Below are 19,820 nucleotides of genomic sequence, written 5' to 3' on the forward strand. Positions count from 1 at the left end.
ACCTTTGCGGTCAGAAAAAAGTGGAATAAAATTATACAGGTGTTTTAATCTGTAAATAAGTCATGTTAGTAAATATTACAAAAATCAAGCATAGTAATTTCGGCTTGTGAGTGATTGTAACTCTAGTTCAATGAATTAGGATTCGTTTTGATTTTAAGTGGCATTTCAAAATTGTAACTGATGGTGTCAAGAGTTCAGACAAGCGATTAAGTACCTACCTACTTGCTTTTCTTTAAATTTCTTAGGGTCATATCTTGACAAGTGAAGTCAGATTTCGTAATTTTTTAACGGTCTGCGCTTTTTTTCCATTTTAAAAAAGCGTTATTTACTAATTAGCTGTACTAACATAATATCCCGTGATTTTTCGCTGGTCTAATAGCTTTTAGAAAATGTTATAACTTATTCTTTAAAAAAATAAGTTAATTTATTTCACACAATCGAAACTGGAACCTTTCGAGTTTTTTCATTCCAATTACATTCGCAGATGTTGTTGGTACCTTGCATCCAGTGCCCTCATTTGGACGAGTCCACTCAAATGCACACACGTGCAATAGTGATGCAACATATGCAAAATGAGCAATGTGCATCTTTCTAAGGGTGAGCATAAACTGAGACGCAGACCGTACAGCTCAGTGCAGAGCAGGAATGTCGCCGAATCGGTGACCAGCATGTGCTGCGACACAGCTTAGTTAGCTCAGTTTGGCTTATACCCACAAGTTAGTTTGCTTCAGTTGCAATTCTGGCCCATAAAACTTCCTTTAGTGACTTTTTGGAGTAATCCGCATGCTGCGTGTACATAAGAGGTTAATTTCTGACTAACTCGGTTAATGTCTTAGTAATTTTGCAATTTAACGCCAAGGTATTACTCGTATGCGCACACGTCCTGCAAAAACTGGACAGAGCAGTCGCATGTCTGTGTCGCATGCGCCTGTATCGCTGCGGACGGCGGTCCACACTCCTTCAGGAATGATACTGGAATCTTTATATTTTACTTTGTGTTTTAGCTTTATCTTAGTGGCTAGAATTGTATTGCTTCTTTGTATGTTTTACTACACCATCCCCATAACGGGGTGGAATAGTCCCTTGTCCCTGCCTGGCAGAGGTACCCCCCTGATGTAGCGGTAGCAGTGAAAGGGAAGGTTCCCTTCGACTCTGATCTCCAGTTCTCTACTGGTCCTGTCGGCTGGAGTGAGTTACTTAGTCCCCAGGGTTCTTCAGAAGTGTCTTCTCCACTATCCCATCGTCATAGGGGTCATGTCTGGCCACTGTGCTTCCGGGGACTTTGTGAATGGTTCATAGGACCACATTCCTATCCCACTACTCACAGTCTCTCGTTGGGACTGCCTGTCCCAAGGTAAAGCTGTTCATGTCTTGTTCACTGCCATGGGAATATTTTTTTTATATTTGCTTTTCCTTTATATGTTCTTCTTTATAAATGTCTCTCCACTAGCTTCAAGAACAAGAAAAAACTGCCTTGGATGAGAACACCTAAATGTTTAAATCTATGTTTGGGACGTAGCGGTTTAGGGACATTTGGGAGATTTTAGAATCCTAATTTAGTAGCTTCGTTTATACAAAAGTTTTGACGTCAGAACCGATAGATTGACCCACTTGGTCCATAAAATGGTTTGGGAAAGTGGTGGGCGCCCTTGAAGGTCCATACTTCATCGCACATTGCAAAATCTGCGTTGCCCTGTCTGGGTCCTGGTCTGCGTCTCAGCATTATGCTCAGCCTTACTTTCTTGCGCTCAGTGAGATTGGAGTAATTGGTGTAATCACAATAATTACAAGCTCACTTATAGTTTAAAAATAATGATTTAAACAATAAAGGCCTTAGGTACCTACTAATAAACGTGATTTAAATTTTACACAACTGACAATAAAACTGTTCACCATACATCAGTAGTTGTTAGTAAAGAGGTAGTTGTACTTGTATGGGTTGTTGACAAAGTCGGAATAATAATTAATGATTTTAACTCAGGCATAGTAGCCACCAGTTTTTTTTTTCAATTAGGGTAGGCAGTAGGAAAAATAGCGAAATAAACCATATTAAAAAAAACTATTTCTAAGAATGGCGTTGCTGGCTTTAGCCAATGATGGCTGGGATTACCTAAGCAATATAAAATTTTCAAATTACCTCTTCATTTATGCATATTACTGGATTATTTAAAATTTCCACTTCTTTTTCGACAGCAGGATTGAATGAAAAAAATCAACGTTATATGACAATTATTTCGTTAGTAAAGTTGTACTAATAGAAGAAAACTACAATGTACACAAAATCAAAACTAAGATGTTTAAAACCTTGGATCACTCAAGGACTTTAAATATCAATCAGAAAAAAATTATAAGTCAACACTAAATAACCTCCAAAGTGAAAATGCATACAATTTTATTTAAAAAATTTAAAAAAATTAACAACCTCTATTAAAAAAAGTCCTGTATTAATAGAAGCAGTAATCATAAACACATGTGGAAAAAAATAATTAATAAAAATCAATACTAAAAAAAGAGAGAACATAAGAATATCGAACACGAAAACATAATCATAGATACTAATATCCAACCTAAACAATGTGCAAACATCTTTAATTCTTTATTTTCCAATGTTGTAAAAGATCACTTATTCCAAGTTTAGAAGTTAATTTTTGATCTTTAAATAAAGTACCTTTATTTAAAGATTAAAATTCAAATTATGACAGAAAAGGAGAAGTATTAATATTTTACTGAAAACCGTAGTCGACTTATTATATTTATTTAGTTAATATATTTTTCCATCGCCGAAAAATACTTAATTTGCACAAAATTATTATGCGTACCAAGGAAGAACTTTTTTCAATCGACTACCAGTAGAAATCATAAGCATAATGCTGCTGTAAACCATTGAACAAAACCAGAATCGGATGTCACACTACCAGGGTATGTATGAACAATATTAGTTATGCAGACGACATGGTCGTACCTGCCAATGAGGAAATATCTGGCCATATGCGAAGCATACGTTCATAGTCACGGGCTAATTTACATTATGAACAATGCGAAAAAATCATGATTTTTAGAGCAAATACTGGTCCAGCCGTCATTCCGCCCATATGTTAAGGCGGAGCCGATCTCAAAATCTACAGCGAAATAAAATATTTGGGGCATGTCGTCACTGACCTAACTAACTAACTAACTAACCATCACGCCGTTTCCCCGCAGGGGTAGGCAGAGAGGACGGACCGCCAAACAACTCGGTCTTGGCACACACTCCTTGCCTCATTCACATTCATACATCGTCTCATACATACTCTTCTATTATTCTGACTCTTGACATGGCCCGACTCGAGTATCTGATTCACTTGATCGTGCCATGTCTTCCTCGGGCGTCCCCGACTTCTGCTACCATTCACATTTGCATCATATATCCTCCTTACACTCCTATCTTCGCTCATTCGCTCTACATGCCCAAACCATCTAAGCGTCCCTTTCTTAATCTTACTCATTACGCTTACATCAGCCTTGCACTCTTTGCGGATCTCCACATTCCTCACACGATCAAACATGGTTTTACCACACATACGCCTCAGGGATCTCATTTCAACAGCATTTAATCTACTTTCATCCTTTCTTTGCCAGTTCCATGCCTCACTTCCATACATCAAGGTAGGTACCAGCACTCCGTTGTGGACTGCTAACTTCGCTTCTTTGGACAATTTTTTGTTAGCGCCTACGGCGTTTAGTCCTCCATTAACGGAATTACCTGCATTTACCCTTCTTTCGATATCTCTGTCAGCCTTCCCATCTCTCGTAAACATACTTCCTAAATACACAAACTCATCCACCTGCTCCAAGTATTCCCCATTCACAATTATATTGCACACTGTTTTCGTACTCTCTCTTTCAAACACCATTACTTTAGACTTACTTACATTCATCATTAACTCATTCTTCATGCATACTTCGTTCATCCTAGACACGAGAGACTGTAGATCATCTATACTATTAGCAATCAGCACCGCATCATCAGCATACAACAGGCAACATACTTTCAAATTATTCAAATTCGCGCCCAATCCCACCTCTTTCAATTCTTGCATACAATTATCCATGTATAGATTGAATAACCACGGTGACATTACGCAGCCTTGTTTAACACCTTTTGTGATATCAAACCAGTCACTGACCTAATTGATAAAAATGCGTTCGAGCTAACATGCTCACCAGGAGATTCAACAAGTGCAGTCCTCCGGTGAAGAAGCAACTATTCCAAACATACTGCATGGGATTTTACACTAGCGAACTATGGACAAGGTACACACAAGACGTCATGAACCCACTCGGAGTAAAGTAAAACCACGCATACAGGGCGCTGTTCGGCCTCCCTTGGCGATGCAGCGCCTCACAGATGTTCACAGAAGGAAGGGTACATGGTTTTTCTGCCATAATGTGCAACAGAGTAGCCGTGACGAGTCAGTGCTACCGGAGATTAGAAAACACTCTTGTCCTGGCCGTCGCTCAGTGGCAGGGCGCGCCATTAGATCATAGATGGAGAATTTCCCTCCAGCCACATCCCTCAAACAGCATATATCTCCTTAATTGTTATTATTTATACCTTTTCCTACTCGTGTCAACACTGTCAACTACACTTGTCTCCAACAGGCCAAACGTGGCAGAAGTTATTATTATCAATCTAAATGATACGTGAACAACCCCGCTTTCCGAATTTCTTCGAAATTATAACATATTTCTTTTTTAGTTCCAAAAAATATGTTATATTTAGATAATATCCGTACATTTGTACACCTACCATTATGTATGAAAGAAAGGCATGCAACTTTCAGAGGAAAGATAAAAGTAGACGGAATTCTGTGGACGGAATTCTGTAGAAATGAGATCCCTGAGGCGTATGTGTGGTAAAATCATGAATGCAAGGTTGATGGAAGCGTAATGTGTAAGATTAAGAAAGGTACGCTTAGATAGTTCGGGCATGTAGAACGAATGAGCGAAGAAAGAAGTGAAAGGAGAAAATACGATGCAAATGTGAACTATAGCAGTAGTCGAGGACGCCCGAGGAAGACATGGCATGATCTTGTGAATCAGACACTTGAGTCGGGACATGTCAAGAGTCAGAATAATAGAAGAGTATGAATGAGACGATGTATGAATGTGAATGAGGCAAGGAGTGTGTGCCAAGACCGAGTTGTTTGGCGGTCTGTCCTCTCTTCCTACCCCTGCGGGGAAATGACGTTATGGTTAGTTAGCTAAGACGTGGAGAGTTTTTAAACTGGTAACAGGTATATTGTTTCATAATGCACGTAAAGATTTTTTTTACATTAAAAATGAATAAAAAACAAGAAGCTGACTTATTCCAAGTTACTGTGATGTATTTCACTAGTCACATGATTAATCACAAAGTTTCTAAGTACTTTCTAAGACGAATTTTGGAGAATATCCAGATAATCTGTACACAGTTAATACGTACATATTATTTATAGAACACTTTGAATCAGTAGGAGGTATAGTAACGGGAAAAACTATTTCAATCAGCGGAAATGGAAATAATGCATTTTAATAGTAATTTCGTTAAAATTAGAATTGATTTTTCATTTGGTGGTCATTTTTATTGATGTGAAAGTAGGTTAGTTTTTTCTTCTCTTTTTTAACCCAAACTATGAATCTATGAACCTAAAGTAGGTTAATTATTGAAGACAATATTAGCGATTTCTAAACGAAAATCTGAAACAGAAAAATCAGAAAAAGATACGGTCTCATCTAGGACTCGATCCCAGGACCCTTGCCTTGCCGGGACACAATTAAATATTACAATTTGAGGTTTTACTCAATAAATTTATTTCCAAAAAAATAAATAAACTAAAATAGGTTCTTGAATTTGGATTATTATAAAAATAAATTTTAAAAACTAGTCCAGTATATTAATATTATTATGTCAAAAGACGACGTGCCGAAAAGACGTCAAATTATCCGTAGGTTGAACTAAATAACTATTATAATGTTTTTTTTTCGTTTCCATCTTCTGAATTCGTTGTTTATCTTTGTTATCTAACTGTTGCAAAGCGTTTTTAAAATAAAATGTGCCCAAACAATATCCAGCGTATCTCGATATGTAGGTACTATTATTTTATTAAAAATATTAGTTGCGGTATAATATGCAATTATTATTATTTTATTTTTAGCCTCAATCATTCTGATTATCGCATAGAGCAAGTGCCAACAAACATACCTATTACAATGTAGTAATGCATTTGAAGCTAAACGACGCCACGATGCGTATTCGTTGATGAAATTTCTTGCCAAGTACACGCCACAATGAGAACAAAACGTATTAATTTATCAGTGTGGTTAGAAATAGACATGGTATCTCCAGTGCTTTCGCGAAGTTATTCATAAGGACTACTGTGTTTGGTGTATTCAATGTGTCGTGTTGATATTTGAATTACAACAAGTTTAATCCCCAAACATTTCAACCCGTATAATAATCCTGTGTTTTGTTTCAAGGTCTTCATTGTTGACGTCTAATTAACTGAATTTTGCAATACGCCGTTATTAACCAAGTGATTAATGTTATTGTGGTGCCAGTTTCCGTGATATATAACGCAACACTTTATTATTTGCTTGCATTATTAAGATATTTTATGAAGTAAGTAGGAATTGTCAAAGTTTCTATAAACATTTTAATTTGATTTTCATTTTGATGTTGAACAATGTTTTTTTTTATTTACTTATTTTTGAAGTACGCAATATCATTCCACGTTGATAATAAATAATGAATCACAATGAAATTTGCAGCATTGTGTCATAGCTTTCAGTTCTTGCCTTAGGAAGATTAAAAATATCATGCATGTTAATATTGTGTGACGCATTTTGACTATAAAGCACAAAATCTGTTAATATAGATACACTTGTGGCTCTATTGAAATTTGTACTAGGTGTTCTAAGTTAAGGTCAACGCAATTATTATAAGCTGACAACGTCGTTGTTATCGTGATACCAAATATATTATGAAGCATTGAAATATGCATTCAACCTTCATAAACAAGACAGAACCGACATTAAAAAAAAACAAGTCAGATTGTTTGTTCCACATACAAAATATATTATTTTTCAAATACTACTGTTGCTATGTACCAATTAAAATAAAATATAAGTTTCTTACTTGAAAAGGATCTGAAAAAAGATTTATTTTCAATTGTTCATAAAAAATTACAATCACATATTTCACTACTAATTTCAAATGCCTTTATTGTGGTGCGTATTATGATGTTGAAATTTCATAAAACTAACATAAAAAAATAAATAAAAGAAGTACAATTTTATGTAAAGTGGAAGAAATTTTACAAAACACATTATATAACCTCAAAATTACATAAGAACACATCAGAATAATCTGAATGAGAACTGAAAGATAAAATAGTAGGTACGTCTGCTGTTTTCACTGGTGGAACAGCATGAGCCCAAATAGGTACCAAGCGGCATTTATTTTTTTTATTCAAATAAGAAAAAACCTACCAAATTATTCAGTCACAGCTTGTCAAAATACGCGTGGAGGGTGGGATTATAATTTTGTGGAACTTTTGCTAGATTTTAATAAGCTATAAGATTTTTCGTGTTTTATGTATTTAGTATTTATCGAAATTTATCCCCTTTTAACATATATCTCAAGAAAAGGGTAATCATCTTTTTTTATTTAAACAAAAATGTATTATATTTAGAGTTGATAACGACAGTATAAGTAGTTTTTATATATCTCTACAGTGGTATCTCGTGACGTCACATGATACACGATTCAATACAGTTCGTAATACGAATGGCAGTGCTAGAGTACCGCCCCGCAAGTACCGTAATGTCACACACTGTCGACCGGCCACAAATATCAACAATTCGACTGCTTATGTTTTAGGTACTATTCGTTATTTTCCAAAAAACAATATTTTCTCAGCATGCTCTAAATTTAATATGATAAATTTGTAAGACACATGAAACTTCGTTGTAGGAGACAGTGTTATTCTCAGAATTTTTATAAATTTCTAAGAGTGATTTGGTCATTATTTTTTTGTTGGTTTCTAATTTCATACATTATCTATAAAATTATGAATTTCTTTGCACAGCTTGCCTTCGGAAATAAACAAGAATTATTTTTACATAGGATCTTTACTGTTTTTCTTCAAGTTTCTTCATAAGTTAATAAATATAAACGAGTCTTTTTTATAGATACCTAGATATTGAAAAAAAAAATTATCCGTCCAGATCAAACTTAACGTTTTGCTGAAGAATGAATTTATATTAACGCGAATAACTTATATTCTTTTTTTGAATATAGTAAAACTAACTTTTTTTCTGAAATATAATTACATATCCTACCACTGGTTATGAATATAAAATTACATATTCCGCAACTGGTTATGATTATAAAATTACATATTCCGCAACTGGTTATCATTATAAAATTACATATTCCGCCACTGGTTATGATATGATTATAAAATTACATATTCCGCCACTGGTTATGATTATAAAATTACATATTCCGCAACTGGTTATCATTATAAAATTACATATTCCGCCACTGGTTATCATTATAAAATTACATATTCCGCAACTGGTTATCATTATAAAATTACATATTCCGCCACTGGTTATGATTATAAAATTACATATTCCGGCACTGGTTATGATTACAAAATTACATATTCCGCCTCTGGTTATGATTATAGAACTTACATACTCCGTCACTGGTTATTATTATATAATTACAAATTCCGTTACTGGTTATGATTATAGAACTTACATACTCCGCCACTGGTTATTATTATATAATTACATATTCCGTTACTGATTATGATTACAAAACTACATATTCCGCCACTGGTTATGATTATAATACTTACATATTCCGCCACTAGTTATTATTATAAAATTACATATTCCGCCACTGGTTATTATTATAAAATTACCATTCCGTCTCTGGATATGAGGACTACAATTTTTTGTTTGTTTACTTATATTGTTAGGTTAGTTTAGGTGAGGTTAGGTTAGGTTAGGTTATCGGGGTTATGAGGCGTCAGTACCTACTAGGAAAAATTGTTAGTGATGTGACGTTATCAGTTTACTGTGGTAAACTTAACATGGTAAATTTATTTTTTAAATTTTAGTTTTTAACCTCACTGGAACTAAGCCTGTAATGATATTATTTGTTTGTTTACTAATATTGTTACTTTCTCTTAGGCCACAATCAAATTAATACTAACTTTTGATTTTTTCCCATGGCCATAAAGATATTTTTTTAAAGAGAAATTTTCGTTTTCTGATAGTTGAGAATCTTCTAAAACCCGTTTATTTTTTTCTGCAAGGTTTCAATACTTATTCCCGCTACAAATACAGCAACAATGGCACAAGACCCTTTTTTGCTTGGTCTTGGATTCAATATTATTTTTATTTTCGCTTATATTTATTTATTCATGTTACACTATAAATGATTTTCTATTTATGAATCACTTGTTTGTACGTTAGTTATTTGCTTTATTAATAATGAATTACTCTTTGAGGCCAAAAATTACTTAAAATTCTTTCAAGAAGGCTATACAAATACAATATTGAATCTGTACGCCTTTCTTGAAAGAATTGATTTTAAATAGGCACAAACTTATTTACTCATTTTCGTTTTGCGCATGTACGCAAACACATTGTTAACCCCTCCAGTGTTTTAGGGTCATATATGACCGGACGTCCATATTTTATAAAAAGTATTTTTTTCTATCATGCGGAAATACTTATTTTTTTGACGTTAGAAAGTGAAATTTTTTTTTCCAGTTTGTCTCAAATATTTATACTGGAATCCATTAATAAATTCCTAAAAATGGCCGAAATTAATTATTCATATTTCGCACCGCTATCGGTTTAAATTTAAAAGTTTTTTTTTATTATATGAACGAGGTAAAAGTGAAGGTACAGTTTTCTTACAAATTCCCAAAAAAAAACTTTTTTTCTAAATATCGAGTTCTCTCAAATTTTCTATGATTGGCGTAAAACATTAAGTAAAAATGTGGTTAGCATTTTTGACAACGTTTTTTACGTTTTATATTAAAATTTTATTATTTAAAAATAGTAATATTTATTTTAAATGCACGCACCGGAAAGATAATTTTGTCTAGATTCTAAAACAGTATATGTTTTTACGGTAAAATTAAAAAATAACATGTACATTGCGCATTTGAAATACATAGAAAACATTGCAAACTGAATAAAAGTGATAAAAGTACTGAAGGGTGATGAATGTACTACAAATGTTGAAAAGTGATGAATGTACTACATAACTTGCAAAAAGTGTGTTTTCATAAAATAATTACATTTACGCCATATATTAACGTAAGTTACGTTTACGTCTAGTGTGATTGATTATGAGTAGTAAAAATAATTTTGCTTTACCCGCAGAAGCCGCTGTTTAAGATGAAATATCCCGAAGTACAGCAGTTTTGCTGCTGTTGCACCCTTGAAACTGGATGTAAAATTATAGCATGGTTGCAAATGGTACGTACAGACTTTTTATTTTGTCTATCGAATTTATAAGATTTGTGTTAACAGCTTCGAAAACAAATTAGTACAGATTATTTATACATCAGAATAACACACACAATTGAGTTATGCTATCGAGCTTAAGGGAGATCTTTTTATTGATTTTATTTTTAATTCATTAAAATATTAAATACTGTAAATGAGCTAAGAAGTTTAAAATGATTTTTTAACAAATAACAACACAATTGAAACAAATACGTACAATTACGTAATCATACTATGAATTGGTTTAATATTTCTGACGGCTAAAGAAAAATAAATTGGATGCCATTGAAAATTTCTTTTTTTTTCCAAATTTAGCGATTGATTATTTAAAAATGCCACTAAAATCATTCCACAGCCGAGCTGATCACTGGAACAAATCGTAAAAACTTCCCGTTCTTTAGCTCTAAATGCCATTGTAGATACCTTTATAATATATTTCCGGGAAAGAAAAAAGTATGATGGGTGGGTAGGAATCTGGGGGTCTGTGTGTCCAGGAGTAACTGACGTTTGAATTCATCCCTCCTACTGCAGTGCAAGACGATGGGTCGAGAGAAGCTGAAGAGATAAAAAGATCTCCCTAAACCAGTCTCTCCGACAACCTGGACAATCTCCACCCCATGACCCTGACACCCCTCACCAAACTTAGCGAACCACTTGAGGTGACCTATAACGTAGGTGTTGGTTATCCAATTAATGGTTCCCGGGGCTGTGGTATCCATACCCACCTCCCTAATTGGAAAGGGTTTCCATTCTCCTGAATATAGATATCGTCAAAATCAATATTTAATCCTTTCTTTTCTAAAAACCATTCCTTGCCAGTGCTTTATACTAATTTGACATGTCTATTATTATTACAATATCTCTGTTAAATACTTAACGCAGAATTCATATTTTAGACGTTCCTCAGGAATATATTATGTATTTATAGAACGAAACAGAAAAAAAATATTTTCTAGAAAAATTGGTAACAATCGTTCATACGAGGATATAATAATATACATTATGTTTGTGTGCGTTGATAGCTACTTGCTTTTCACCAATAATTAGTATTGTTTTACTTATGTCCATGAGTCCATATTTATTGTGAACAAAATGATTTAAATTTAAGTTATTCTTTTTTATCCACCTTAAAAATGACAAAATTGTCAACGGTCGCCATGTGTAAAAAGTATAGAGCACCGGAGATATTTTAAATAGTCGTAAATTTATGTGAATTATTCCTTATTAGTTTGTTTTCTTTGCAGATATTCATACCATTGACGTTTTTATTTGACTTATCCATGGCGGTATATGTTGAATATTCTCCTGAAGACGAAGAAGAAAATTATCACCAACTTCACCGAACTCTGGTGTTGATTTACTCGGTGGAGGCCTTCCTAGAGTTGATTGCTGTTGTCCTGGGATTCTTGCTCGCTATACTACTATTGATTGGCATCCAACGGGTAGGTTCATCACGTCATCTTCATAAGTAGTGCTGTGCTCCAGGGAATATTCCCCTACTTATTATAAATTCCCTAAAGACCTAAGATTGTGTCTCGTAATGTCACATGAAACACAATTCGATACAATAAGGCTCTTCGTTCACAGAGATCTTAAAAGCCGTGATGCAACCACAAGTCACCTTCTGATATGACACGATAATTTTAAGCTCAAAATTCCAACTGAATACTGTGTGTCCGGGAGTAAAGTGCACTAACTTCGGGAGGGGATTCTACGTTATAGTACAAGTAAAAAAACACAAATGACTTTTTCCTAAATTTCAACTTTTAGGGGTACTTTTCAGGTAAAAACGTCAAATTGGTCCGCCGCGTCCGTGTGGGTCGGGCATTATTAATGCGATGTTGCTAAATCTACCTTCCCGCGCCCAAGCGATTTGATTGTTTCAATCAAAAGTTGTTATTGTAGGGTGTCTTTTACTTAGTGTGCATTTATTAAGATTTACTTGAAAAAACGTCTTTATTCAGTGTTTTCACCGAATACTTTTTTTTGACATTGTGTGATGTTAATTACTGTTACAATGTCTGACTTCACCCACGAAGAATTGGTAAACATTCATTAGGTTTACGGGCTACATGATGTAAATACACATGGAAAGTAGACATTTTGAAAAATCTTTAAATTAGTCAAAAGCAGTGGCACTAGTAAGTGATTAATAGTTATATAATTTTATCCTTCAAAGTGTTACTACATTTTGTTAATTTTAGTATAGTTCTCTTTTGAATTTGCTTAGTAACACACGAATCGCAGCGTAATTGTAAGCTTCGAACACTCTGCCTAATATTATTGTTTACTTGCGGTTTCAATGGATACGGGCCGATCACAACGTTGCCACCTCCTTCTTGGCAAGCTCAAAGCGAATTTATCGGGTAAGTTTGTCCTCACACTAAGGGAGCATTTCACTATCTCTGATTATGTTCTGACTAAGCACTAATCCGCGGATTAGTCATTTTTTCGTTTTCACTATATCTGAATAACGCTAACGCTCGGGTTAAAGTTCGATTTGACTAATCAGTGCTCGAACCTCACGTTAGGCGCTATTCCTCGAATCAAAGATGGCGTCTAAACATTCCGAGTTTGACAGCGGAGAAGTGAGTCGAATTTTGTTGAATGTATTTGAATGCTTGTATGATCCATCCTGAATTATTTGATTGTGTTCAAAATAAGAAACAATGTATTAATTCGACACGAATCTATCTAAAATGACCTAATAATCAACATAACATAACCAAAAAAATGCACACTTTGCGGTGTGCGGACTGTGACGCATGACAGCCGTGGCAGTAGATGGAGTAACTGCAAACATTTTGCGATGTTGCCAGACTATTTCGAGTGTTATCTATCCGGAAGCTCGGAAACAATGGTGAAACGGTCGCCGTTGAATAACGAAGTTATTCTGATCTTTAAAGCCAGCCAGCGGATAGCTAGTCAGATATTTAGCCCGACATAGTGAAATACTCCCTAAGGATTTTTGGTATGTATGTCTTTTTGTAAGGGAAAAAAGTTGGAATTTCATATAAAAGTTATTCATCTTTTTTACCCCTTTAACCTCCCGATGATAGTGCGCTTTACCCCAGGACTCGCTGTATTTGTCAGCGTGATGAATCAATTGCAGCTAATAACGCCATCTGACAGGAGAATTATGTCAGACCTGGATGTATTACACAAAGTCATTATCAACTTAATTGAAAGCCCTGGCATCATCGCCACGATTAAATTTCAAGTAACGACTGGGAACACAAGACAAACTGCAATACATACACAATATCAGATACATTCACTAACCAATAGGATCCATGATCTGTGCAACAAGTTTAGGGGTACTGTTGATATATTTACTGACTCCATTTATAGAATTGAACATAATTTATACCAGCAATTTGTTGAATCCTACAAATTAAAGTAGCGTTGGTAATGTAGTTTTAGTAATTTTTCTCATATGTATTGTTCTAGATTCTATTTTATTTTATGTTATTGTTACATGTTTGCTAATTGTTTCATATTTAGTTTATAAGTTTAACTTTATTTCATCATCTATTTTTATAATTTTCGATGGCTCACTAGGTGCATAATGTTATTATAATCAATGTATAGCCCAGCTGGCCGTAAAACCAAATATAATTTAATTTAATAAAAAATAGATGAAAATTAGTCCCCGTTTCGGGAACTTTCATACATTTTCTTCATCAGGATAAGCGTATAATTAAAAAAAGTGGGTGTGTCAAGCCTACGCAAGACAGAAGTGAAACTTCTTTTGTTAAACCGTATGAACCACAATCAATTACGTATTTCACTCGTATTACACTCACGACGCAGTATACTAACCAAGCAGCTGATGCTTGGCGTGGCGCAGTTCGCTGGTGTCTGAGAGAGAGGAAAGAAGAGAAGAGAGAGAACGTTCGTGAGCGGCTCCCCCACCTCAACAAGCGCATATGGTGAGAGAGGGACAGTGAACGGTGAGCGGTGGTGGGGGTACCCGCATTTTCGTGTCGATCCTGACTATAATATATTTTTAAAAATAATGTACAATGTACAGAAATAGAATCCCACACAAGATCGCGTAGTGCGCTCTAGCGAACGGATATTTTATCAGAGGGAGATAGTTTTAATTTTTTTTTCTGTAAATTATTACATATTATCAAAATAAATAAATTAATTAAATAAATGTAATACAATTATCATAATATACGGATTAGATAATAATTTTAATCCAACACAATAACGCAAAGCGCGCTCTAGCGGAGTAATGTTTTATCACAGTGAGATAAGTGTTTTTATTATTTTGCAATATTATTTTCTTTTAAAAAATGTTCTGACCTACTAAAAAATAAGATATTGAATGAAAAAGGCGTTAAAAACAAAAAAATAATGTGCGATGGCCGAGAATCGGACTCGGATCAACTGCTTGGAAGGCAACTATGCTGACCATTACACCACCAACGCCAGTTGTCGGGATGAGCTAAGAAGCATTTATATGTTACTTCAAAACTTTGAAAATTATTACATATTATCAAAATAAATAAATTAATTAAATAAATGTAATACAATTATCATAATATACGGATTAAATAATAATTTTAATCCAACACAATAACGCAAAGCGCGCTCTAGCGGAGTAATGTTTTATCACAGTGAGATAAGTGTTTTTATTATTTTGCAATATTATTTTCTTTTAAAAAATGTTCTGACCTACTAAAAAATAAGATATTGAATGAAAAAGGCGTTAAAAACAAAAAAATAATGTGCGATGGCCGAGAATCGAACTCGGATCAACTGCTTGGAAGGCAACTATGCTGACCATTACACCACCAACGCCAGTTGTCGGGATGAGCTAAGAAGCATTTATATGTTACTTTAAAACTTTGACTAGATCAAATGAACTTTAATCGGTGGTGGGGGTACCCGCATTTTCGTTTCGATCGTGACTCGGTTTTACTCCGTCCCCGAAAATTCATTACGCGCCTAAAGAAGTTTCACTTCAATAATAAATATTGGAATAGACAAATAAGTACCTGCAGACAAAAATAATGCAGTGAAATATGTATAATAATAATATTACAAATTAATGTAGTCAATCCCAAACTTTGTAGATACATTAAATGAAAAAAATATTAAATAAAATATTACTTATAATTTTAAAATAAATACATTCAAATATTTACATCAGTGTAAATTTAGGGCATTTGGATTGAAGCGCATTTCAGAAGAAATAGAGCAGTCTTTCTCAAAGTGGGCGGTAACGCCCCCTTGTGGGCGCTGGAGTCTTTCAGGGGGCAGTAGAAGGCTCAAATAAAATTAGGGAGCGTTAAGGAAATCTAGAGGAGCGACGGCAGATAAATTATATCTTTAAAATCCAACGGAATCTAGCTAAATTAAATAATAATATTTTGTTTTCCTTCCTTATAACAAAACATTTTTAATAACAATGCTGGGAATTCGCCACGTTGTTATATAGTTTTTAAATCAAGTAAAACACTTATAATGGAATTTTTTCCTTAAAATTTGTACAGAAAACTGCATCGGACTATCCACCTTCAGCTCGTGCCTAAAATACTTCTAAATATGATAAATTATGAGTTTTATTTCTTCTCATTGAAACATTCTTTGCTCTCAGAAATAGAATATGGTACATACCTTATCTTTCATATAATAATGCATGTTTATTTATTATATTTGCAATAACTTTTTTAAGATACCCATCCCATGGAAATGTAAAATATTGGGGGCACTAGATTTTTTTAAATCTTAAAGTGGGCGGTGGTCGAAATAAGTTTGAGAACCTGTGAAATAGACCAAAACTGTTCTAATATAATTTGAAACCGTTCTAATGCAAAATGAAATTTCTAATGTGTACTTTTTTGTTTCAGAAAAAGACCGTGCTTCTAGATTTTTGGGTGAAATACGAAACGGTGTTTGTCATATTATGTTTTATATTCTTAATAATAACATCACCTTTCTTGTGGAGCTATGAGATGAGCTCAGTAGAAGCTTTACTCAACGGGATTATAGAAATTATTTCCATAGGTACATCATATTTTAATTATTATTTTAATATCTTATTTACTTTCAGAAATAAAGAAAGTTGGTAAGCTCTGTACAATGTATCATATTCACCAAATATATTCGATTTTGAACCAAGACACTAACTAACTTCCCGAACATAAATATAATATAATTTTCATTTATCTGCAACCTATTGAAGGCCGGATGTTTTTTTGTGTGAGGTATATATTATAATAGCTAAGGTCTAAAAATTCACTTTCTTTTCACTGGCTCGAAATTCGAGTAAATCGAGTCTGAATTAGGAATTCTTTTTTTTTTATCGAACGCTGGGGGGTTAATATCAGGTGTTTAATGTCTTATAAAACGCGTCGTAGCTTTGTGATGTATACTAGTCCCGCAAGATATCGTACGTGACATCATCGTCCTAGTGTCTTCTGCCTTTTTCGTTATCATACAAGGCAACGATAGTCGATGACGTACGTACAAGCACTCGCTGGGACTAGTTTAGATTCATCAGTTTCCCGCATGTACTTTGAGTTTCCGGACACCGTGTATAAAGAATAGTGTCTATAAGTGGGTTGATTTTTAATACCCGGTTGTGCAGCGTTATGAGACGGGTTAAGGTATGGGCTGTACGACACGGATTTTTTAAGAAGGAGAAACTGAATAACTTTTATATTAAACCAACCATTTTCGTTTACTTTTCACACTTTCAGGTATCTTATGTCCATTTTACTATAAAAAGATTGTTGACAAAAACGTCTTAAAGTTCAATACAATTTTAAGACGAAAATGGTGTGTTAACCTCTTCTAATGTTTTTTTTTTCAGCGATTGATGTTTATTTCATCATTGTTGTTTCTTCGTGTCGAAAAGAAATGTCGAGAAGAAGAATTGTTCCAATTCCACAAGACACGGAAATCCAATCCACAGAAATTCAATATTCAAGGAACGAGGGTCGCGAAAGTCCAAATAATATCGTAATTGACCCAGTTACACAGAAATATAATGCTGCTAATAAAGGGTCTGATCAAATACCTCTGGTTGAACACGAAGAGCTACCGGAAATGTAAATTATTATGCGTAGGTTTATTTACCCGCTAATGTAACTAATAATAATGTAAAATGTCAATTTTCAATTTGTTCTGTAACAATTATTACCGACCTTTCCACTCCATAAATTTATTGTTACACACCTTTATAATAAATTATCTAAAAGTTGTATGGACCATATAAACATTGATGTATTATATTTAGATGAGACATGAAGCAAAAAAATAGGTTTCGCTTTTTTACCTCCAACTGACCTCCAACTCTCCCAACGCTCTAACTAAAACTACCAAATTTGTTCTACGCGCACCGCATATCGCCTTCCAATAGATCCAATCAAGTTACGACAAATATTATATTACACCTTTCTAATTTTGTTTTAAGTTTTACACAATTGATATTCAACCCGTTACCCCATATAAATAGCTGTTTATCAGTTGTGTTAAATTTAAAACATGTTTATTAGAAAATCCTTTAAAAATAATGTCAGAATAGTGATAAATTCGTCATCAAACTGCGGTGTAGTAATAAATAAATAGGCCATAAGCCGAGTTTAACTATAACAAAGCTGAACCTGCGCGCAAGAATCTAATAAATATGAGGGGAATAGTGCGAAGATCTCTGTAGATTCTACCTAGTGGTAGATATCTAACTCAGATATCTACTCTCAGTATCGCCCCGGAGAAATAACAACATTCATGTTCGGAAAGTTGCTTGATATGGCGTTAACGTCTTTAGTGACTAGATCTGAATACCTGGATACCTCCCAACCTTTCTCTTTCCCATCTCCTTCCCTTTCACACTCCCTTAAGCCTCACAACATGGTTGGAACTATTGTGCGTCATTCGTATAAAAATACAATAGCCAAGCTGTAAGCACCTGTAAAAAATATAATATAATATATAAAACAAATTATGTAATAATTGCTATTATATTTTATACGGAGATTCAATAATCCTGTTATTATTTTACATCAAATTGTTCTGTTTCTTATTTTTTTATTAATAATATTTTTGATATTGTTATTTCTCGTAACGATTATTTTACAAAACGATTATTTATTTCAAATTAGGACCAATGTACTGTATATTTGAGGGGTATTTCACCATCCTCTCGATAACTTTTCAAAATACTCGTAAGAGGTAGAAATCTCGGCTAACTTATCCGATAAAATAATAAATATAACCACTATTCATAAGTTCGAGTCCCGAATAGTAATATGGCCTTTTTAAATAAATAAACCTAAATCGTAATTCGAAAAACGTTTTTCTATGGATAGTGCTTTTGATAGATCATCGAGAAGATTGTGAAATACACCCCTAATAAGTTAATTTAATTATATTTTATTTAAATTTTAAATATACCTATTTACCTAACTTTGTTTTAATTTCAGTATAAAAATAAACTTAAATTAAAGTCAACATAAATGTCTTTTTTTTCAATAATAATCGTCAAGAGATAATAATTTACTTTAAATAAGCAAAAAGTAATATTTTCACAGCGGCCTTGGGGAGATTTTTCGCAAAATCGACGCTAAAAAGTATTTTGAGGCAACGAAATATTTCAGTTTTTTTAAACACCAGAGAACTACTGACTTCTACATCGTTGATTCTATAATGCGACGTATACATAGGCGAACCGAACTGCCGAGCTGAACCTCAACTTATGGGAAAGGAGCGAAGCAACCGCAAATGGCGCGAAACGCCGCTTGCAGTTGCTTTGTTCCTTTCCCGTAATTCGTGGCTCGGTTCGCGTTTCAGTTCGCAAATGTATACGTACCATAATATGCCCCACAAAATAAATATTGTGAGAGATTGAAATTTTCAGTCAAGTTCTACAAAAGAGAAAGTAGAAAAGTAGGGAAGTGCTGAAATATAAATTCATATTTTTATGAAGAAATTAAAAAGATTATCAAATATAAAATTATTGCTAATATATCATAAAATGCCATACGAAGAATAAATCAAAAAATGGTCAGTAATAAATAAAAAACATCATTTTTTCGTAACATTGGAAGTCAGCCACCTAGCGGTAAATAATCGTACCATCTACTAAATATTTGATAAGCGTAACCATTGGTCTTCCCTACTATACCGACCTACCGCTTTAGCTGTCAGATGTTTCTAACCTAAAAACTGACGGTCGTGCAAATACAAGGTAGGTCTAAAACCTATTTTAAAGTCAATATTGAATGGAATATTTACTCAAATTGTGG

General features: G+C 33.9%; 2 protein-coding genes across 5 annotated transcripts in view; both read left to right on the forward strand.

The window, feature by feature from the left end:
- LOC149415459 (uncharacterized) overlaps positions 1-19,020 on the forward strand; it is a 34,993-nt gene extending 15,973 nt beyond the window's left edge. Inside the window, exons 1-6 of one of the 4 annotated variants that reach the window (XM_089642652.1) lie at positions 6,272-6,407; positions 6,499-6,640; positions 10,432-10,527; positions 11,802-11,999; positions 16,422-16,578; positions 17,387-19,020. In XM_089642652.1, coding sequence (XP_089498778.1) covers positions 10,447-10,527; positions 11,802-11,999; positions 16,422-16,578; positions 17,387-17,628 — 678 coding nt within the window. In that variant the 5' untranslated portion in view covers positions 6,272-6,407; positions 6,499-6,640; positions 10,432-10,446 and the 3' untranslated portion in view covers positions 17,629-19,020. Of the gene's footprint in view, positions 1-6,263; positions 6,641-10,431; positions 10,528-11,801; positions 12,000-16,421; positions 16,579-17,386 lie in introns of those variants that run through there. The other 3 variants (XM_089642653.1, XM_089642651.1, XM_089642649.1) reach the window with 3 other exon arrangements.
- Positions 19,021-19,703: 683 nt separating this feature from the next.
- Positions 19,704-19,820, forward strand: part of tko (30S ribosomal protein S12 technical knockout) — a 49,442-nt gene continuing 49,325 nt past the window's right edge. The window contains exon 1 of the mRNA XM_089642399.1: positions 19,704-19,762. The gene's annotated coding sequence lies outside the window, so the exon portion shown is untranslated. The remainder of the gene's footprint in view (positions 19,763-19,820) is intronic.

This window comes from Hesperophylax consimilis, chromosome 18 (genome assembly GCF_061612785.1).
Source record: "Hesperophylax consimilis isolate HC1 chromosome 18, BYU_Hcon_1.0, whole genome shotgun sequence".
NCBI classification, from domain to species: Eukaryota; Metazoa; Arthropoda; class Insecta; order Trichoptera; family Limnephilidae; genus Hesperophylax; species Hesperophylax consimilis.